The sequence below is a fragment of the Phyllobates terribilis genome, unplaced genomic scaffold (genome assembly GCF_046119375.1).
Source record: "Phyllobates terribilis strain yellow unplaced genomic scaffold, ASM4611937v1 Scaffold_3__8_contigs__length_932513732, whole genome shotgun sequence".
NCBI lineage: Eukaryota > Metazoa > Chordata > Amphibia > Anura > Dendrobatidae > Phyllobates > Phyllobates terribilis.
The window spans coordinates 579,286,318-579,308,635 of NW_027362763.1; the positions used below are offsets into that span (position 1 = coordinate 579,286,318).

The window sequence follows — 22,318 nt, forward strand, 5'->3', positions numbered from 1 at the left end:
ATTGCTTGTTTTTTTGTCTTGTTTGCATTCTGTGTAATTTAAGGGTGTGGCATCCCCTTTGTTGAGCTGATTAGTATATATGTAGCTTACCACGGGCCTAGGTGGTCTGGAGTTGGGACCCGGTCCTATTTGTCTACCCTTTTATATGCATTACTTCAACTTTGATATACAGTAAGGTTTTTAATATAGACAGTATAGGTACCGTCCCAATTTAGGGTCACCTTGCCGCTGGTGGGACGGCTTGTATACTTTTTTTGATCAAAAATAGTTCACTAAGTACCCTATATTTATTATGCAACTTTGCTTTACATTTATATATAATGATGGTAGGGTATGAGATATATTTTTGTCTTTTGTAGGTTTTGCTTCTTTTTGCTAGTGTGAACATGCTCCTATTTCTTGCATGTCTACCATCTTAGACCTCAGTTCACATTGCTTGTTTTTTTATGAGGTCAGTGGATGTCAGAGCCAGCAGTCACGTGCTGCCTCTGAGCGGCCACAAATAGCCCCGCTCAAAGGCAGAAACAGCACCAGGAGGTAATTAGAAAGAAGCTTATATTTATCATTAAAACATATTGGCATATTTTTAAAAGTACTGGACAACCCCTTTAAGTTAATCTTTAAATGTTTAATAAAGCTTCTGCCTAGGACCAAGCAGTACTGTGATTCCTGTATGGTCCGCAGTCTGATGATGGCTGGTAACAACAACTTCAAGAATCTCCTTACCATTGTTAAAAACATACTGGGAGTTGTAGGTTAATGCGATACAATTGTATTTGGGGCTGATCTGACACTACAATTGATTACTGTACTAAGCTTGGCAATGTACAGTTAGGTCCATATATATTTGGACAGAGACAACATTTTTCTAATTTTGGTTTTAGACATTACCACAATGAATTTTAAACAAAACAATTCAGATGCAGTTGAAGTTCAGACTTTCAGCTTTCATTTGAGGGTATCCACATTAAAATTGGATGAAGGGTTTAGGAGTTTCAGCTCCTTAACATGTGCCACCCTGTTTTTAAAGGGACCAAAAGTAATTGGACAGATTAAATAATTGTAAATAAAATGTTAATTTCTAGTACTTGGTTGAAAACCCTTTGTTGGCAATGACTGCCTTAAGTCTTGAACTCATGGACATCACCAGACGCTGTGTTTCCTCCTTTTTGATGCTCTGCCAGGCCTTCACTGCGGTGGTTTTCAGTAGCTGTTTGTTTGTGGGCCTTTCTGTCTGAAGTTTAGTCTTTAACAAATGAAATGCATGCTCAATTGGGTTGAGATCAGGTGACTGACTTGGCCATTCAAGAATATTCCACTTCTTTGCTTTAATAAACTCCTGGGTTGCTTTGGCTTTATGTTTTGGGTCATTGTCCATCTGTAGTATGAAACGACGACCAATCAGTTTGGCTGCATTTGGCTGGATCTGAGCACACAGTATGGCTCTGAATACATCAGAATTCATTCTGCTGCTTCTGTCCTGTGTCACATCATCAATAAACACTAGTGACCCAGTGCCACTGGCAGCCATGCATGCCCAAGCCATCACACTGCCTCCGCCGTGTTTTACAGATGATGTGGTATGCTTTGGATCATGAGCTGTACCACGCCTTCGTCATACTTTTCTCTTTCCATCATTCTGGTAGAGGTTGATCATGGTTTCATCTGTCCAAAGAATGTTCTTCTAGAACTGTGCTGGCTTTTTTAGATGTTTTTTTAGCAAAGTCCAGTCTAGCCTTTTTATTCTTGATGCTTATGAGTGGCTTGCACCGTGCAGTGAACACTCTGTATTTACTTTCATGCAGTCTTCTCTTTTTGGTAGATTTGGATATTGATACGCCTACCTCCTGGAGAGTGTTCTTCACTTGGTTGGCTATTGTGAAGGGGTTTCTCTTCACCATGGAGATTATTCTGCGATCATCCACCACTGTTGTCTTCCGTGGGCGGCCAGGTCTTTTTGCATTGATGAGATCACCAGTGCTTTCTTACTTTCTCAGGATGTACCAAACTGTAGATTTTGCCACTCCTAATATTGTAGCAATTTCTCGGATGGGTTTTTTCTGTTTTTGCAGCTTAAGGATGGCTTGTTTCACCTGCATGGAGAGCTCCTTTGACCCATGTTTACTTCACAGCAAAAGCTTCCAAATGCAAGCACCACACCTCAAATCAACTCCAGGCCTTTTATCTGCTTAATTGAGAATGACATAACGAAGGGATTGCCCACACCTGTCCATGAAATAGCCTTGGAGTCAATTGTCCAATTACTTTTGGTCCCTTTAAAAACAGGGTGGCACATGTTAAGGAGCTGAAACTCCTAAACCCTTCATCCAATTTTAATGTGGATACCCTCAAATGAAAGCTGAAAGTCTGAACTTCAACTGCCTCTGAATTGTTTTGTTTAAAATTCATTGTGGTAATGTCTAGAACCAAAATTAGAAAAATGTTGTCTCTGTCCAAATATATATGGACCTAACTGTATTCATGTATTGATGGAGGTTCTGGTGATGTTTTACTGTACCGACTGTGGTTCTGGTGATGTATTGCTGTATTGACAGTGGTTCTAGTGATGTATTACTGTATTGATGGTGGTTCTAGTGATATGGTCATGTAGATTTGTAATCTTTAATTTATGAGATTTGATACTAAAACGTTATGAGGTCAGTGTGCTGGACTTAAAATACAACTATCTGAATGTCTATCAGCTGAACAAGAAATTGACTAAAGACCCTGTTGGTATGAGCGGGTTTGACCAAATTTAGTCTGTGTATGTGGGTCTTAACTAACATCTGAAGGGTATGAGCACTGTCAGGGTATGTGTACATGACTTCTTTTACACGTCTGTGAATCCTTGGAGTTTTTCAGACAGAAGGATCTTCAGGACACAATCATCATTTTGTCCCAAAGTAACTTTTTTTGCTTCTTTTTGGTCGTATTTTCAGACATCTTTTGGTCATCAATTTTTTTTTAATGGGCCAGTCACTTTTTTTAGCCGCTTCATGTCTTGTAAAACCTGAAGTGGTTAAAAAAATTCAAAAGACTGAACATATGAACAGCGAGTCGTTTTTACATTGCAGTGTATGAGTTTATTCTTTTTGCAAATTGTCTCTTCAAAGAGGAAGAGGACTAGAACTCTAGTGCCACCTATTGGAAGTAGCAATCCTAAAAGTCAATATCGACCCTCTAATGAGCCTTGCCACATGACTTAGGATAAAAGTCGAAACCAAAATCTCAATTTGCAGACATTGTGTTTCAGGGTACTGTCCCTCGTCGTTATAAAGTGTGTGATCTGGTTTGGCTGGATGACAGGCATCTGACCGGGATTCAAGGGGTAATCTTTCTCCTTGCGGTGTGTAACATATCAAACCTGACATGCAAAAAGGAGCATTGCAAGCCTTAAAAGTTTCCTCACCTTGGCATGTCAGGCTTGACATGTCATTCTCCGCAAGGAGAAACATGACCCTTTGGATCGCAGTCAGACACCTCTCACCCAGCCAAACTAGATCTCACACTATGCACTGACAAGGGGCGGTACCCCGAAACACAGTGTCTACAAATTATTGACTTTTAGGATTGCTACTTCCAATAGGTGGCACTACAGTTCTGGTCCTCTTCCTCCCTGAAGAGACAATTTGCATATTTCCCAGAAAAGTATTGCAAGGCTTAAAGGTCTCCTTCAGCTTGGCATGTTAAACTTGACGTCACTTTCCGCCAGCAGAAACGTTGCCCATGGATTTCATTCTTTTTAGCATATATTTAGCACTTTTTCAGGCCGGTTACAGAGCGGATCTGCCAGAAAAAAAACACTGTGTGCACATACCCTTAGTCTGACTGATCAGTAGGTGGCGTGACCACTTAAAGTGTCTAGGGCAGCATGAATGCCAAACACGGCCCTGCATCTCTGGATGCCTCATATATGTAGAGAACGGGGTCTCTTAACCCATTTCGCAATCCAGAAAGTAGTGTGTGAATTAGATAAGTGGCTTTCCATGTCTGTGACTCTATCCACGCTAGTCTATGGGAGTTGTGAAACATTAAGCAGTATGCAAAAACCCATGATCTATTGTAGAGAGCCATGTGAATGCATGACAGATTCCTCTCTAGAGCCTTTTTACAGTTTTTAACGAGGATTTAAAAGCAAATGCACACACAAAGAAAATGCTTCAAATACTCTTTGAATAAGCTTGCTATAGTTTTACTGCGAAATATTCAAAAGATCGTGAAAAAAACACGATAAAGGAGTCGGAAAAGTATTCAAAGAATACTTGACACTTTTTTTCATGTAGATTTATTAACAGAATCTATTTCTAAATCTTCGTAAAAAAACCTCAATGTGAACGTCCCATTAGAGTCCTGAGTTTTGTAGTTAAGAGTCCTGCAAATAGAATACCTCGCAGATATTTATGGTATGTACTATCAATATGCCATAAATGTCACAGCAGATAATTCCCCTTTAATTTTTAATGTGGCCCCCAGATTGCTTCAGTATGACAATGTGGCCCTTGGACCAATAATGGTTGTGCAGCCCTGGTCTATTATCACAATAACAAATGTATAATTTAATAGAAATGTATGTTAAAAATCGCAAAACTGCAAATATTTGATTGAACTGACAAATGTGGAAATAATAGCACAGATATGTATTACCAGCAAGGTAGATCTGTTACCTGATGTGGAGGAAGACACTGAATTTTTGGGTCAATTCCAAATGTATTAAAAATTGCGTCTTTGATCTCTTTCACCTAAAAACAAAAATAAATATAATGAAAAACATTACATCTGCATAAATTATTACTAAAATGAAGATGACCTGTGAAGGACAAGTAAATTCGCTTGATATGAAAGCATATAATTTCTCTCAACTGAGCCCCAGCCTAAGATTTCAGTGTGCTTGGAGGAAAATTTTAATTGCAAAGGCTAGATCAATTCATTACCAACATTTAACCTACTTGTGTATGCATATACATTTACTGAATAGCATTCCAGCTATAGAAATATTTCAGCTTAGTAAATTCACACTCAGCCAAAATTATTTTCTGTCCTAGTGCAATTTAAAATTATATATAAAAAACCTTAGGTCTTAATAAAATGAAATCTAAGGGAGAAGTGGCTTGCAGATGGCAGGATAGGCAGCAGAATCTGTACCTGGTGTTCTCTGTACCTGGTAATAACCCACCTTATAGTCACGACTGTTCAACAGGATCTAGGAAATAGCTCAAGTTTTTTTTTTATTTTACTCCATTAACACTCTGCCTGATTAAAAGATATACTTCAAGATAGGGCAAGCAGTTTCCTCAGCCTCTCCAGGTGGCAGCAATACCTTGACACACTCTCCATCCATCCAGTGTGGTCAGTATTGGCTCAGGCATTACACCTGTAGCCTCTAGACAGGTGTAAGGAGCTGGACAAGAGAGAAGATGAGTACAGTTGATGCTTAGCTGAGTAATTGCAAACGAACACTGCCACCTGCTGGTCAAAGGCGAAAATGAAAATAAAGAATGAATTATAGTAGTAGGAACCCTAAAAGTGGAAGTGCATTATAGTGGTAGGAACCCCAAGAGTGGAAATGCATCCTGAGGAAGAGATTAAAGAGGACACCGAGACAGGTGACACATGTCGCAGTTACAAAATATAAGAGACCTGGTCGAACTGAGAAGGGCGGAGTTGGCGCCAGGACCTGTACCAGGCACATCGTGTTGCTGCGAAGTTGGCTTACAGCCACCATGGCCACAGAAGGGACAGAGAGCGGTCAAATGCTGGAGAAGACTGTAAGCGGTGTCAGTAGAAGACTGTAAGCGACGCCAGTAGAAGACCCAGCACCAGTAGACGACCATAAGCAGCACCAGTAGAAGACTGTGACCAGATCCAAACCTGGCACAGGAGACAATCTGGCTGTAGCAGAGAGCCGTTTCTGTGGGCTGTTACTTCCAGTGTAGAAGTACGGTACAGGGTGTACGTTGGGGCCATGCTACAGAGAAAAGAGACGGCCAGTGCGACGAGCACACTGCATGCCCAGTGACTCACATATCTAGAACTTGCGGCCTAGCAGAAAATACCAGTGACCCACGCTAGGGCCAGTGTAATGATCAGAGGAGGTTACAGAGACTATAACAGGGATGAGCCTAGTACCAGGGCTGTGGAGTCGGTAAGCCAAACCACTGACTCCAACTCTTCAATTTTTATGACTTCCGTGCACAGCACTGCCTCTCTACTGAGCATGTACATAAAGTGCAGCACAGATTCATCTCAACTAAAAGCCTAAATCCTTAGATCAGGAATAGAACAGACATTTATAGGACATTTCATAATTTTTCCAAATTCTTACGAAAACATTTACAGCACATACAGAATTGAACTACTGAACCCAATTTATTATATATTTCAGGAGTCAGTCCATTTTATACAGAGTCTGACTCCACAGCCCTGCCTAATACTGAGAGTGATGCTCGTTAAGCTGAGACATAAAGGCATTAATAGTCCTTTCATTGTTAGATAGTAATAACATTAAGAACAGTGCAATTCATAAAATGTTGCATAGATATTGTATATAGTCGCATCGCTGTGTTCTAACAGCATCTTAACATACCGTATGGACCTTGCAATTGTTACCCATAATATAGTGCTTACTTTTACATATATACTGGAAAATATTATAGTATAGTATAACACGTCTGAGTATTTTGACACAATCATGAGGACTATGTTCCCCCTTTGTCTGAGGACTTGATGACCAACTCTTTATCTGCCATGATTTGTTCCATAGTGCAGTTGCAGTGACTGCCAATGTCCTCTTTTTCTAGTGCTTTCAAATCTTTAGTTACTAGGGTTGTAAAGACATCAATTGCTGAAATATCACTTTGGGTTGGTGGCATTTTTTTACTTTTAGTCTTCAATGTACTAAAGGGATCCTTTCGCGTTGTAGTGGGGGATTGGTTCCTCTAAGCTGTTCAAGAGTCTAACGTCCTGCGAAGTTCAGATGGAATACCCAGCTCTCTGCACAATCGTCTGTCTTGTGCGGCAAAGTGTTTCTGCCACCTGAGTTTTCATGTAAACATATTGAGATCCTTTACTGCTCTAAACATGTGGCATAGTCCTCACAAATGTGTCAAAATATTCAGATGTGTTAAACTATCCTGAAGGATAAAAAAAAACTTATGAGATCCTGCCCTCTAATCCAACAGGAGAATATAGGAGTGAATTAAGGTCCATCCTAGACGAACGGCTGGAGGAGGGTGTAATCTAAGCTGAATTTGATTTTTCATTTTATTAACTGTCGCACACAAGGAAAAATATATAAAGCCATATGTATTTGCGGATAAGAAAACATCGGAAAAACTAAATGCGAGTTTAGACGACATATAGACCATCTTGGAAACATAACACAGAGAAGAGACACCGCATTAGCCAGACATATAAACAGCAAGCAAGCTGGAAACAAAAAATGTAAAAAATTCATGGGAATAGATCATATGAAAAGGTTCCCGAGAGGAGGTTGCTGGGATCAGCAGATCCTCCAAAGAGAAGCTAAGTGGATATTCTATTTAAATACAATTTCCCCCTATGGATTAAATGAGCATCTTAATTACGTTTTTTTCCTATAAAAGTTTTCTGCAGATTGTTTGAAATATTTGAACCTTTTCTATATATGAGATGGTACCTTGAGTTTTGGGGTATCGCCCATGAAACAGAGTTACAGATATGGGAAACTTGCAACCCATTTTTGCCAAAGATAATCTCATATGATAATATAGATACACTAGCTATTGAACCACCCGTTCTACGCCCGGGTGGCGAGCATTTTTGTTGGTATACGGTCTCCCATGTTGGTATGTGCTGCCCCCCTCCTTGTATTTGTGCTGCCCCCACCATCCTATCCCGGTATACGTGGCACCCCTCATCCCCAATCCCGGTATGCGTGGCACCCCTCATCCCCAATCCCGGTATGCGTGGCTCCCCTCATCCCCAATCCCGGTATGCGTGGCACCCCTCATCCCCAATCCCGGTATGCGTGGCACCCCTCATCCCCAATCCCGGTATGCGTGGCACCCCTCATCCCCAATCCCGGTATGCGTGGCACCCCTCATCCCCAATCCCGGTATGCGTGGCACCCCTCATCCCCAATCCCGGTATGCGTGGCACCCCTCATCTCCAATCCCGGTATGTGTGGCACCCCTCATCCCCAATCCCGGTATGCGTGGCACCCCTCATCCCCAATCCCGGTATGCGTGGCACCCCTCATCCCCAATCCCGGTATGCGTGGCACCCCTCATCCCCAATCCCGGTATGCGTGGCTCCCCTCATCCCCAATGCCATTATGCGTGGCACCCCTCATCCCTATTCTGGTATGCGTGGCACCTTTCATCCCCAATCCTGGTATGCATGGCACCCCTCATCCCCAATCCCGGTATACGTGGCACCCCTCATCCCCAATCCTGGTATGCATGGCACCCCTCATCCCCAATCCCGGTATGCGTGCCACCCCTCATCCCTATTCTGGTATGCGTGGCAGCTTTCATCCCCAATCCAGGGATGCTTGGCACCCCTCATCCCCAATCCCGGTATGCGTGGCACCCCTCATCCCTATTCTGGTATGCATGGCTCCCCTCATCCCTATTCTGGTATGCGTGTCATCCCTAATCCCGGTATGCGTGGCACCCCTCACCCCCCCACTATACACACATCCCCAAAAAAATAAACAGTTATACTCACCTTTCTTCTCTGTACTCCAGCGCTGCAGCGTCCTGTTCTGCCGGAGGCCGGGGGAGGAGTGTGGCGACAGAGCACCGCGCTGTCCGGCGCCATTTTGCTGAAGATACACTATAAATGTGTCTTCAGTAAAATTGCGCCAGATAGCGCTATGCGCACGAGCCGATCCGACGTCTCACTCCGCCCCCGGTCTCCGCTGAAGAGAGGTGCCCCGGCAACGCTCTTCCCGGTCAGGTAAGTATGTAAGTATGGCACCGGAGATTGCGGTGTGTGTTCAGTGCCTACGCATACCGCGCGATCTCCGACGCCATACACTCCTCTTACCTGTAACGGCTGGATGCGGTCTTCTGTCTGGAGCCAGACAGCGCGTCACGCATGCGCAGTCTATCGAGGCTTCGGACAGAGACCCGCATCCCCGGTTATATTATAGATGTCCACCTCTCATTGGGAAGAAATAGATAGGAGGCTTAATACCCTATCAGGGCCAAATAAGCAACAGTTAAGTGCCTTATGATGAAAAAGGAAGTTAATACAATTCCCCCCCTCCTGCAAGGTTGCATAAATTAAAGCATAAAATATCCAAATTAACTAATTATGGATTAAAAAATCTTGGAATAATATGACAATGAAGTCCTGATCATATTTCCATCCCTATTTTTCCCCCCAAAACCTTCACACTATCATCTCCTTAAAACCCTTTCATCCCTCCATCTCTTACACTCTATACACTCCCCCTTAAGTTGCCCCCCTTTGGGTTGCCAATAAATGCTATCTCCCTCTCTGTGTCCATGTCATATTAGTAATACATTATGGATATAGGGGAGGGAGAAGTAGGGATAGGGAGTTTAAAAAAGATAATTTTACATTGATAGAAAAGACATTCTTCTGCCCTCAAAACAAGTAGAGGGAGAAACGTAGGGAGGAATCCAAGGAGTACGCAGGATAAAGAGATGGTAATTAAATCCCAGTAAGCAGATTGGAGGATGATGTGAGCGACCGATGCGTTCCAGAGTGAAGCGCATGACGCGAGGCCGTAGGCGTGACCGGAAGTCAAGAGAAAGGCAGGAGGTCTGTGCGTTCCAGGGTGATAATTATTTTTCCTTTTTTGTAATATGAAAATCACACATGAAACCAGAGAAAAAGGGGAGAAGTTGACTTAATCTTTAAATTGTGTGTCTGTGTGTGTCACACAAAGCATGGAGAACAGAAACAGGAGAAGAGAACTGTCTGAGGACTTGAGAAACAAAATGCTCGTAATATCAACAATTCCAAGGTTACAAGTCCATTACCAGAGATCTTGATATTCCTTTGTTCACGCAACATAATCAAGAAGTTTACAATCCATGACACGGTAGCTAATCTCCCGGGACGTGGACTTCCGAGAAAAATTTATGAAAGGTTGCAACACAGGATAGTCTGGATGGTGGATAAGCAGCCTTAATCAAGTTTCAAAGAAATTCAAGCTGTCCTGCAGGCTCAGTGTGCACCAGTGTCAGCGCGAACTATCCATCAAAATTTGAATAAAATGAAATGCTATGGCAGGAGACCCAGGAGGAGCCAACTGCTGACAGAAAGACATAAAACAGCTAGTACCTTGTGTACAGATGAGACCAAGATAGAGCTTTTTAGTAAAGCACATCATTCTACTGTTTACCAAAAAAGATGTTTTGAGGTGGTTTTGCTGCTTCTGGCACCAAGTGAATTGACTGTCTGCAAGGCATGAAAGCTGAAGATTACCAAAAGACTTAGGGTCACAATGTAGTGCCCTGTGTCAGAAAGCTGGGTTTCTGTCCTAGGTCATGGGTCTTCCAGCAGGACAATGACCACAACCATACTTCAAGAAGCACCCAGAAATAAATGGAAACAAGTGCTGGAGAGTTTTGAAGTAGTCAGCCACGAGTCCGGATCTAAATCTCATTGAACACCTGAGGAGAGAGCGTAAAACTGCTGGGAGAAGGCAACCTTCAAATGTGAGAGACGTGGAGCAGTTTGCAAAAGAAGAGTGGTCCAAAATTCCAGTTGAGAGATGTAAGAAGCTTGTTGATGGTTATTGGAAGCAACTTATTGCAGTTATGTATTCCAAAGAGTGTGCAACCAAGTATTAAGTTGAGGGAACAACAATTGTGTCTGGCCCATTTTTGAGTTTAGTTGAAATTATGTCCAATTTGCCTTTTTTTCTGTTTTGTGCTGTTCCAATACACACAAATGAAATGAACACATGTACAGTAGTGTTCAAAATAATAGCAGTGTGTTCAAAACATGAGGTAAGCACAAAAATTTTATACTACTTTTTATTTCCCTGCATTGAGAACATTGCAAAATGTTTACTAATTCAAAACATCAAGAGAAATGTATAGAATTTTGAACTACTTTACAGAAAATAACAAAAAATGAACAGTGTGCTGTTCTAAAAAATAGCAGTGTCTGCATTTGTCTTTAGAAACTCATAATATGCATACTTTTTTTTTTTGAGGATTTAGCACTCCTGTGAATCGCTAACCTAATATTTAGTTGTGTATCCACAGTTTTTAGAACTGCTTCACATCTATGTTGAAAAGAGTCAACCACCTTCTGGCACCTGTCAACACTGTTATTCCAGCCCAGGATGATTTGACTACATCCCACAATTTTGTGCCATTTGTTGGCTTTGCTTCAGAAACGGCATTTCTGATGTCACCCCACAAGTGTTCTAACGGATTACGGTCCAAGGAATGGGCTGCCCATTCCAAACCTCACTTTTGTTGGACTGGAACCAAGATTTTGCTCATTTACTGGTGTGTTTACGGTCATTGTCTTGTTGAAACACCTTTTTCAAGGGCATATCCTCTTCAGCATAAGGCGACATGACCTCTTCAAGTATTTTAATATATGCAAACTGGTCCATGATACCTGGTATGTGGTAAATAAGTCCGGCACCATAGTAAGAGAAATATGTCAATATCATTATGTTTGCTTTACTGTCTTCAGAGTGTACTGTGGCTTGAAGGCAGAGATTGGGGTTCATTTGACGAACTGTCTGCGGCCCTTGGACCCAAAAAGATTAATTTTACTTTCATCAGTTCACAAAATGTTTCTCCATTTCTCTTTATGCCAGGTGATGTGTTCTTTGGCAAATTGTATCCTCTTCAGTACGTCTTTTTTTTTTTTTTTAAACAGTGGGGCATCTTGCTAAGAGATTAGCTTCACTTTGGCGTCTTCTAACTGTCACAGTACTCACAAGCAGGGCCGGCTCCAAGCTTTTGTGGGCCCCGGGCGAAAGAGTCTCAGTGGGCCCCTTTAACACATACCACGATTCATGATGCACAGATACCGCAGAGAAATTATATATATATATATATATATATATATATATATATATATATATATATATATATATATATATATATATAGTACAATGCCAAAGATTTCACTTCTCACATTACATGACAGATATCTATTGTAAATTCCACAATAGCTCAGAAACCGGCGAATCGCTCCATACAGAATACTGGCCCCCATATAACGCTCCATACAGGATACTGGCCCCCATATAACGCTCCATACAGGATACTGGCCCCCATATAACCCTCCATACAGGATACTGGCCCCCATATAACGCTCCAAACAGGATACTGGCCCCCTTATAACGCTCCATATAGAATACTGGCCCCCATATAACGCTCCAAACAGGATACTGGCCCCCATATAACGCTCCATATAGGATACTGGCCCCCATATAACGCTCCATGCAGGCTGTGCCCCCACATAATGCTCCATGCAGGCTGTTCCCCCCACATAATGCCTCATGCAGGCAGTTCCCCCCTTATAATGCCCCACGCAGGGTGTCACCCTATTATAATGCCCCATGCATTATGTCACCCCCCATTATAATGCCCCATGCAGGATTTCACTTCCCCCCTTTTAATGCCCCATGCAGGATGCCACCTCTCCACCCCTTCCTTATAATGCCCCATGAAGGATGTCACTTCCCCCCCTTTTAATGCCTCATGCAGGATGTCACCTCTCTAACCCTTCCTTATAATGCCCCATGCAGGATATCACTCCCCCCCTTATAATGCCCCATGCAGGATGTCACCCCCCTCCCTTATAATGCCACATGCAGGATGTCACTCCCCCCCCTTTTAATGTCCCATGCAGGATGTCACCCCCCCTTTTAATGCCCCATGCAGGATGTCACACACCCCCTCCCTTATAATGTCCCATGCAGTATGTCACTCCCCCCTCCCTTATGATGCCCCATGCAGGATGTCACCCCCCCCCCTTATAATGCCCCATGCAGGATTTCACCCCCCTTCCTTATAATGCCACATGCAGGATGTCACTCCCCCCTTATGATGCCCCATGCAGGATGTCACTCCCCCCCTTATAATGCCCCATGCAGGATTTCACCCCCCCTCCCTTATAATGCCACATGCAGGATGTCACTCCCCCCTCCCTTATAATGCCTCATGCAGTATGTCACTCCCCCCTCCCTTATAATGCCCCATGCAGTATGTCACTCCCCCCTCCCTTATAATGCTCCATGCCTCCATACATTAAAAGAAAAAAAAAAAATCAAATACTCACGTCACCTTCTGCCACTGCTCCGGACTCCTCAACGTCACCGGCGTCTTCCCGCTCTGCGCTGTGACGGCTCAGGAGAGAGCGCAGTGTGAAGACGTCACCGCGCCCTCTGACCTGAGACGTCTCTTCCGCGTCCTCTGACTGTGACCGGACCTGCTGCGGAGGCACAGGGAGATGTAAGTATTGCTTCGTCAGCTGCCGGGGCCCTGAGCAAGTGGGGGGAGAGGAAGCGGGAACTGACACCGCTCTCCTCTGCTCACGGGTCTGGTCCCATAACGCGGCGGGCTGCCCGACGATGAGTGGGCCCCCCCGCCTGCTCAGGACCCCGGCACTTGCCCGGGTGCTGGCGCTGGCCCTGCTCACAGGTAACTTGACACTGTCTTTGATCATCCTGGAGCTAATCATTGGCTGAGCCTTTGCCATTCTGGCTTCGATCAATTCAAATGGCAGTCTTCCGTTTTCTTCCATGTCTCTCTGGTTTTGCTTTCCATTTTAAAGCATTGAAGATCATTTTAGCTGAAAAGCCTATCATTGTCTGCTCTGCTTTATAAGTTTAATCCTCTCCAATCAACTTTTTAATCAAAGTACGCTGTTCTTCTGAACAATGTCTTGAATGACCTATATTTTTCAGGATTTTAAGGAGAAATGCATGCACAAAATGTGCTGGGTTCACCCTTAACTCCTTTATCCCCGAAGGTTGTTTGGACGTTAATGACCAGGTCAATTTTTACAATTCTGACCACTGTCACTTTATGAGGTAATAACTCAGGAACGTTTCAACGGATCTCACTGATTCTGAGACTGTTTGACATATTGTACTTCATGATATTGGTAAAATTTCTTCAATATGACTGTAATTTATTTGTGAAAAAATCTGAAATTTGGCAAAAATGTTGAAAATTTTACAATTTTCAAACTTTGAATTTTCAAGCCCTTAAATCAGAGAGATATCACCCAAAATAGTTAATAAATAACATTTTCCACATGTCTACTTTACATCAGAACAATTTTGGAATCAAATTTTTTTTTTGTTAGGAAGCTATAAGGGTTAAAAGTTGACCAGCTATTTCTAATTTTTCCAACAAAATTTACAAAACCATTTTTTTTTAGGGATCACATCACATTTGAAGTGATTTTGAGGGGCCTATATGACAGAAAATACCCAAAAGTGACACCATTCTAAAAACTGCACACCTCAACAAGGTGCTGAAAACCACATTTAAGAAGTTCAGGTGCTTCCCAAGAATCTTTGGATTGTGGAAGAAAACAATGAGCATTTAATGTGTGGGAAAAACACTGTTTGGGCGCACGGCAGGGCTCAGAAGGGAAGGAGCGCCATTTGACTTTTTGAATGTAAAATTTGCTTGAATAATTAGTGGACGCCATGTCGCATTTAGCGAGCCCCAGATGTCCCTAAACAGTGGAAACCCCCCACTAGTGACACCATTTTGGAAACTAGACCGCTCAGAGAACTTTTCTATAAAGATCCTGGGGGTTCAAGGTGCTCACCACACATCTAGAAGTTTATAACATTGAGCCGTAAAAATAAAATTTTCAAATTTTTCCCACAAAATGTTTTTCAGCCCACAATTTAGCATTTTCATAAGGGTAACAGGAGAAATTGCACCATACAATTTGTTTTGCAATTTCTCCTGAGTAAACAGATTCCCCATATGTGGGGAAAAATCACTGTTTGGGCGCACAGCAGGGCTTGGAAGGTAAGGAGCGCCATTTGACTTTTTGAATGTAAAATTAGCTTGAATAATTAGCGGACGCCATGTCGCATTTGGGGAGCCCCTGATGTGGCTAAGAACCACAAGAGTATGAATGCTTCAAATTATATTTTGTTCTCACTGATATGATAATGTAAGAAATAATAAGCAAAAGGGAGGGAATTACCCGTGCTGTCATGGTGGGTTATTAGAAACCAAATTACAGGTAAGTCTGATTCTATTCTCTCTAATAACCCCCCGCGACAGCACACCGGAGGTATACCCAAGATATATTTTAGGGAGGGACAATAGCTTGGAGGACCTTCCTTCCAAAAGCTAAATCTCTAATGGACATTAGGTTCAATCTGTAGTGTCTGGAGAAGGTATGGACTGAGGACCAGGTAGCGGCTCTACAAATTTGCTCGATGGAGATGTTGGCTTTCTCAGCCCAGGAGACAGATACCGCTCTTGTAGAGTGAGCTTTGAGCTTTTCTGGAACTGAAAGGTTCTGGATCTGACAAGCTTCAATTATTGCTTTCTTAATCCAGTTAGCTACTGTAGATTTAGACGCCTTCTTCCCCTTATTTTGGCCCTGAGAATGGACGAATAGATTTTTCTCTCTTCTCCCTTCCTGGGTTTCCTGAAGATAATGCATGCCTATCCTTCGAGCATCCAGAGTGTGGAACTCTTCTTCTCTCTCATTTGTCGGATTGTCACAGAAGGATGGGAGAATTATATCCTGAGATCTGTGGAAGTCCGAGACCACTTTAGGTTGAAATGACGGGTCCAGGAGAAAAATGAGACGATCTTCTAGGACTTTTAGGTAAGATTCATTAACTGAAAGAGCCTGTAGTTCACTCACCCTTCTGACTGTGGTTATAGCTACCAGGAAGGCTGATTTCCATGTAAGTCTGTCTGGTCTTATGGTAGATAAGGTCTCAAAGGGTGAAAGAGTTAATCCTTTAAGAACGATGTTAAGGTCCCAGGGGGGGACCGAGTTCGTCACTTTAGGGTGGATGCAGGAGGCTGCCGTCATAAATCTGCTCACCCACTGATGTTCAGCTAGGTCCTGGTCGAAGTAGGAGCTTAGTGCAGCTACATGGAGTTTAAGGGTACTAGGTTTAAGACCCCTGTCCAGGCAGTCCTGTAAAAAATCCAGTATCTGGGCTATGTTCGCCTTAGGCTGCATGCCCACGATGCGTTTTGCAAGCGTTTTTGCTACGGAATTTCCGCAGCAGAAACGCTTTTAAAACGCTTGATAATGTGTGGCCCATGGTCCACAATGACAATCCGCATGTTCTGTGCACATGCTGTTCTGTGCACATGCTGAGGAATTTGCCGCAGCGGATTATATGTGCGAAAAAATCGGCAGCATGTCCATTATTTGTGCGTTTACGCAAGCGGATTTGCCTACTCAATGCATTAGAAGAACACATGACAAATCCGCATGTAAAAACGCTTCAAAAACGCGTGTTAAAATCCGCATGCGTTTTTACTGGCAAGGACATGCAGAAATGATGCAGAAATTTTCTGCTTCAATTCTGCATCGTGGGCACATAGCCTTATGAGGATCTGGATGAATAGGTGCACACCATGACACAAATGTCTTCCAGATCTTGTGATATATGGGAGTTGGTCACTGGCTTACTGCTTTTTGTAGGGTCTTAATGACTCTGTCCGAAAGGCCCTTGGTCTTTAGTATCTCGAATTCAACAGCCAGGTGTAGCCTCTCGGGGTCCGGATAATAAATTATTCCCTGGAGAAGAAGATCTCTGATGGGAGGAAGGATTAGGGGACTGTCTATGCTTAGGTTGGGTTAGCATGCTGAACCAGCTTCTTTTTGGCCAAAGGGGGGCAACTAGGATCACTCTGGTACCTTCAACTCTTATCTTCAGCAGGGTTCTTGGCAGGACTGATAGAGGTGAGAAATCTCAGCACACCAAATGGTATAATAAGATACTTTTATTTGCAGTCCACAGTAAGACATTTCGGTCGACAAGACCTTCATCAGTGTACTGCATGTAAATGTGGCACCCCAGGGGTCTGGTCTCCACAGTAATAGCAATGTTATGTCTGAGAGCAGGTGGGAGGTCTCTTGGTCAGGAATCCTATGCATGCCACACCTCCTGCCCAGTCCTGGGAGGGGAAGAACTTCCCCTATATAAAACTGGGGCTGAGGCAGGGTTAGAGAGAAGAGAAGAAGAGGAGTCCCAGACAGAGACATAGTCTGGTCTGGAGAGGAGCAGCTTAGGAAAGAAAGATCAGGAGCTCAGTGGGAGCAGTGCTAAAAGGAATCAGGGGCTGGCAGCTGAAGAGCTCGCCCTGATTGAAGAGTTACCACCGGACCCGGAGTCCGAGGCTGTGGGGATTAACCCAGACCCAGCAGCAGAAACCGCCCGGCAGGGGATTTCAGGTCCTCTGGCCAAGAAACCCGAAGGCACGGTCACACGCGTGGGACCAGCACCGCCGTCGTGGAGCGGAAGCCACTAGAAGGCCCCGAGTCACCGGCCATACGGGTGAGCACCACACGGTACACTCAGGGACGTGGGCTACCTTTACCCGCCTCTAGCAAGGAAGCCAGAAGAGTACAATTAGTTGGGGAGGCCTACAACTCCGCCTGGCCAAGGGGGATCCCATCTGCTCAAGGACTGACCAGGCCCCGACCGCTAGCCAGTACTCCGGGAGGGTCTATCTTTGTCACCAGTAAAGACCCTGAACTACACCGCATCGTCTCTGAGTGGTTCCTACTACCCCCATCATCCACGTCGGCTGCCCTGAGGCCATACCCCTCCCGTTGGGGGTTATACCATCCACGCTGCACCATCCTTCCACCGGCCTCAGCGGTATGCCCTGCAGCGGCAGCTCCATAGCTGCATTCAACGGGTGGCGTAGTCGTCCTACATCTACTGCTAATATACCGCCACTTAGTCTGACACCCTGGGCACGGACCGGGTCACCGCCACAAGGACTACTACCCCTATCCAGATCCGGCTCCGGGTATCCCTTGAACATGGCCCAGGGGGCGCGTCAGCTTTTGGCGTAGTCGGCAGGATTACGTGCCCGCAACCGCCGGGTACTGCGTGCCTGAAAAAAGAGACTTTTAAACTTACCTGTGGCGAAGATTCCCGCCATCCGGCGCCATCTTCAGCCTTCTTCCCGCCATCGGTGAAGATTCCCGCCATCCGGCGCCATTTTCAGCCTCCTTCCCGCCTTCCGTGGAGTTTTCCCGCCGTTGGACGCCATCTTGAAGACGCCGCGCGGGAAGAAGAGGGGCGTGGACTCCGAAAAGCCCGCGAGAACTGAAGCCCCGCCTCACGTCCGGACGTTGCGTAAGGTCCTGGAAGGAGCCCAGCAGACGCCGACGTCATAGGAGCGCGACGGAAGGTCCTCGACCCTGACGATCCACTGCGGAGCCGCGGCCTACGGAAGAGGATCATCGCAAGGTAGGCCACGGTCCACTAGGGGGGAGGAAGATGTCGGATACGGAGGAGAGCTTCACTGCCTCAACCCCCGCCAGCGCCAGCGCTGCTGCAGTCATGCCTTTTACCATGCCCTATATCCCGGGAGCAGCCTGGCTACCCCAATACTCAGGGGAGTCACATACCCTGAATGACTTTAGAGAAAAGCTGGATAGCCTCTTCCAGGTGTACCCCCTCACAGAAGAGCAAAAAGTGAGCATCCTGGTGGCCCAACTAACCGGGGCAGCCCAAAGGGAGGTAAAGTCCTGGCCACCTGGGAGGAGGACTGTCGCGGGGATACTAACCCGGCTGAGGGACACCTTTGATACCCGCACCTCAGCCGAGATTAAGCTTAAATTCTATGGGTGCAAGCAGCGAGCACATGAGAGTATAAGGGACTATGCACTAAACCTACAAGAGGCCCTGAGAGCCATTAAGCAGACCGACTCCGACAGCGTGGGAAACGAGGACAGGCTGTTGACCGAACAATTTATAGAGGGACTATATTGCAATGTCCACCGAACCCAGTTGCAGGCCATAGCCTTACAGGATCCTCATCTGGACTTTGCACAGTTCAAGGACAGAGCTATCCGGGTGCTCCGAGAACCGGCACCGGGTGGCGTTGTGACCCACAGGCGCCCAGCTATCACTTACCACCAGGAGGCGGCGCCCTTGTCGGCAGGGCCTGTGGGGGCTGATGCGCAGGCTTTGAACAATGACCCGGCTCCAGACCTGCACCATCAGGTCCAAGAGCTAGCTAAAAGCGTTGCTGCGCTAACCCGAACTGTGCAGTCTTTACAGGTTTCCACTCCAGGGAAGATCCAGCTGGCATCCGGACCGGAGGACATCCCGTGGCGTCGACCAAGGAGGACCCCACCGGCCAGAGGAAGACCCAGCGACCGATACAACGAAGACGGACAACCCATCTGCCGCCGCTGCAATCAACCCGGACATATGGCAAGGTACTGTCCTTTAAACTGGCACAACCTGGGGTAGAGGGCCAACCCCCAGGAAAAAGATCACCAGGCCCATCGAACTGGCGCGACAAATATGTGGGAGGACGTCCAGTCTTGCCTGTGGTACTGGATGGCATTCCTATGAGTGCCCTACTGGACACCGGGTCACAGGTCACCACCATCCCGTACGTGCTCTTCAAGCAGTACTGGAATGACTCGGATATAACCCGCTACCCTGACGACGACTTGAGTATCGTTGCCAGCAATGGTCAACCCGTGCCGCAGATCGGATTTAAAGAGATGACCATTAAAATCGGTAGAGTCGAACTGGCAGCACAGGGACTGATCATTGTGGACATTGATAAGCGCGAGAGTCACCCAAAGATAACTCTAGGAACTAATGTGATTGAAAATTGTCTTGCAGAGGTGATTTTCATTTTACAGCAGGTTGCCAAGAACGCCAGCTCCGGCCAGCAGCGAGTGCTCCAGAAAGAGATCCGGGCACTGATGCGACGGCAACAAGTGGAACTCTCCGGCGGTGAGATTGGTAGCGTAAGAATGTGTGACCCTTTCCCTATTGCCATACCCCCGAAAAGTGAAATGATGATTTGGTGCCGGGCAGCTATTGGTCTGAGAGGTAGAGATTACCAGGCCATGGTAGAGCCAGTCTACTCAGACAGTAGGCCCACCATTTTGACAGCCCGGGGGGTGGTTGATGTACGCCATGGGAGGGTACCCGTTCGCATAATAAATATTGGGAAAAGGGAAGTATACCTGCCCCGGTATGCTACGCTAGCCAAATTATATACTATCAACCAAAATTCTATACAGTCTGTGGAACCCTTGCCTCCATCTCGTCCGGAGGAAGGTAACGGCTCTGAGAAAATAATGGAGGATTGGTGTCAGCAACTACATTTGGGTACTGACTCCACTCCCTCCCACCAGAAACAGGGAGTCTACCGGGTGGTTCAAGAGTACGAAAGAGTGTTTAGTAAACACCCGTCAGACTTCGGGCGAGTCAAGGGGGTAGAACATCACATCCCCACGGGAGACCATCCTCCCATAAAAGAGAGGTATCGACCCGTACCCCCTGCACACTACCAACACGCCAAGGGGATGCTTAGAGACATGAAGGAGGCTGGGGTAATCAGGGATAGCTGTAGCCCCTGGGCAGCTCCACTAGTCTTGGTCAAAAAGAAAGACAACACCATGAGAATGTGTGTAGATTACCGGAAAATTAACCGTATCACACACAAGGATGCGTACCCCTTACCAAGAATAGAGGAGTCTTTGGCTGCTTTAAAATCTGCTAACTTCTTCTCCACCTTGGATCTCACTAGCGGGTACTGGCAGGTTCCTGTAGCAGAGGCGGATCGGGAGAAGACCGCATTCACCACCCCGATGGGACTTAGCGAGTTTACCTGCATGCCGTTTGGACTCTGCAACGCACCAGGAACCTTCCAGCGATTGATGGAGTGCTGTCTGGGACACCGGAACTTTGAGACGGTCCTGTTATACCTGGACGATGTCATCGTCTACTCCAAGACCTACGAGGACCACCTGAAGCACCTGGCGGAAGTGTTTGAAGCTCTGGCAAGTTACGGCCTAAAGGTGAAACCTTCCAAGTGTCACCTCCTGAAACCAAAGGTGCAGTACCTGGGACACGTGGTGAGTGCTGACGGAGTTGCTCCCGACCCTGATAAGATCACCGCAATTAAGGAATGGCCAAGCCCCTCCAGCGTAAAGGAAGTGAGGCAGTTCCTCGGGTTGGTAGGCTACTACCGAAGGTTCATACCCGGTTTCACCAGAAAGGCAGCTCCTATGCAGGACCTCCTGATAGGCCAGTCCAGGAAGGCCAAGAACCAGAAGCCGCCCTTCAGATGGGAGAAGCTGGAAGAAGAGTCCTTCCGCCAGCTGAAGATGGCCCTCACGGGGGATGAAATCCTGGCGTACCCTGATTATAGCCAACCCTTTATCCTCTACACCGACGCCAGTAACATCGGGCTAGGAGCCGTACTGTCCCAGATCCAGCAGGGGAAAGAACGGGTAATTGCTTACGCCAGCCGAAAACTGCGACCCACCGAAAGAAACCCTGAGAATTACAGCTCATTTAAGCTAGAGTTCCTGGCAGTGGTGTGGGCAGTCACCGAACGCTTTAAGCACTACCTCGCTTCTTCCCGGTTCACTGTGTACACGGATAACAACCCGTTGACACACCTGGACACTGCAAGATTCGGTGCCCTAGAGCAGAGATGGATGGCCCGCTTGTCCAACTATGAGTTTACAATCAAATACCGGGCAGGACGCTCCAATACCAACGCGGACGCCCTGTCCAGGATGCCAAACCTACCGGACGTAGGGGAAGATTCAGAGGAACTGGAAGAAGTTGAGCTCCCCGCGTTCCACCGTCATGGGACTATCCAGTATTCCCACCGTGTAAGAAGTAAGCAAACCGCTACGTTCAACCCCTTACCTCATTACAACTGGGTGGAGACGCAAGACAGTGACCCTGCCGTCCGACTGGTAAAGGAGATGCTGACTCGGCCTGATGCACGCCTTGACCCGGACGCTCCGGAGGAAGCCAAACAACTGTGGGCTGAGAAGAGTCGACTGTTCCTTTACAAGGGAAAGTTGTGCCGCAGAATGGTTAACTCCCGGACGCATGAACTAATCTGGCAAGTAGTGGTGCCAAGAAGAGACGCAGCTATGGTGATGGAGGCATACCACGACGGAGCTGGGCATTTCGGATGGAAGAAGCTGGAGTTCCTGCTGCGCGGGCGGTTCCATTGGGTAGGCATGAGAGGAACCATCGAGAGGTGGTGCAGAGACTGTGGCCCATGCAACTTAAGAAGGAGGGACCGTGCCAGCCAGAAGACTCCCCTGCGGTCCATCATCACCAGACAGCCGTTGGAACTGGTAGCCTTGG

General features: G+C 45.9%; 1 protein-coding gene across 1 annotated transcript in view; it reads right to left on the reverse strand.

Annotated features, from left to right (window-relative positions):
* The window catches only part of RNASET2 (ribonuclease T2), a 143,247-nt gene that overhangs the window by 11,453 nt on the left and 109,476 nt on the right, over window positions 1–22,318 (reverse strand). Inside the window, exon 9 of the mRNA XM_073671449.1 lies at window positions 4,665–4,739. Within this exon, the coding sequence (XP_073527550.1) occupies window positions 4,665–4,739 (75 nt within the window). The remainder of the gene's footprint in view (window positions 1–4,664; window positions 4,740–22,318) is intronic.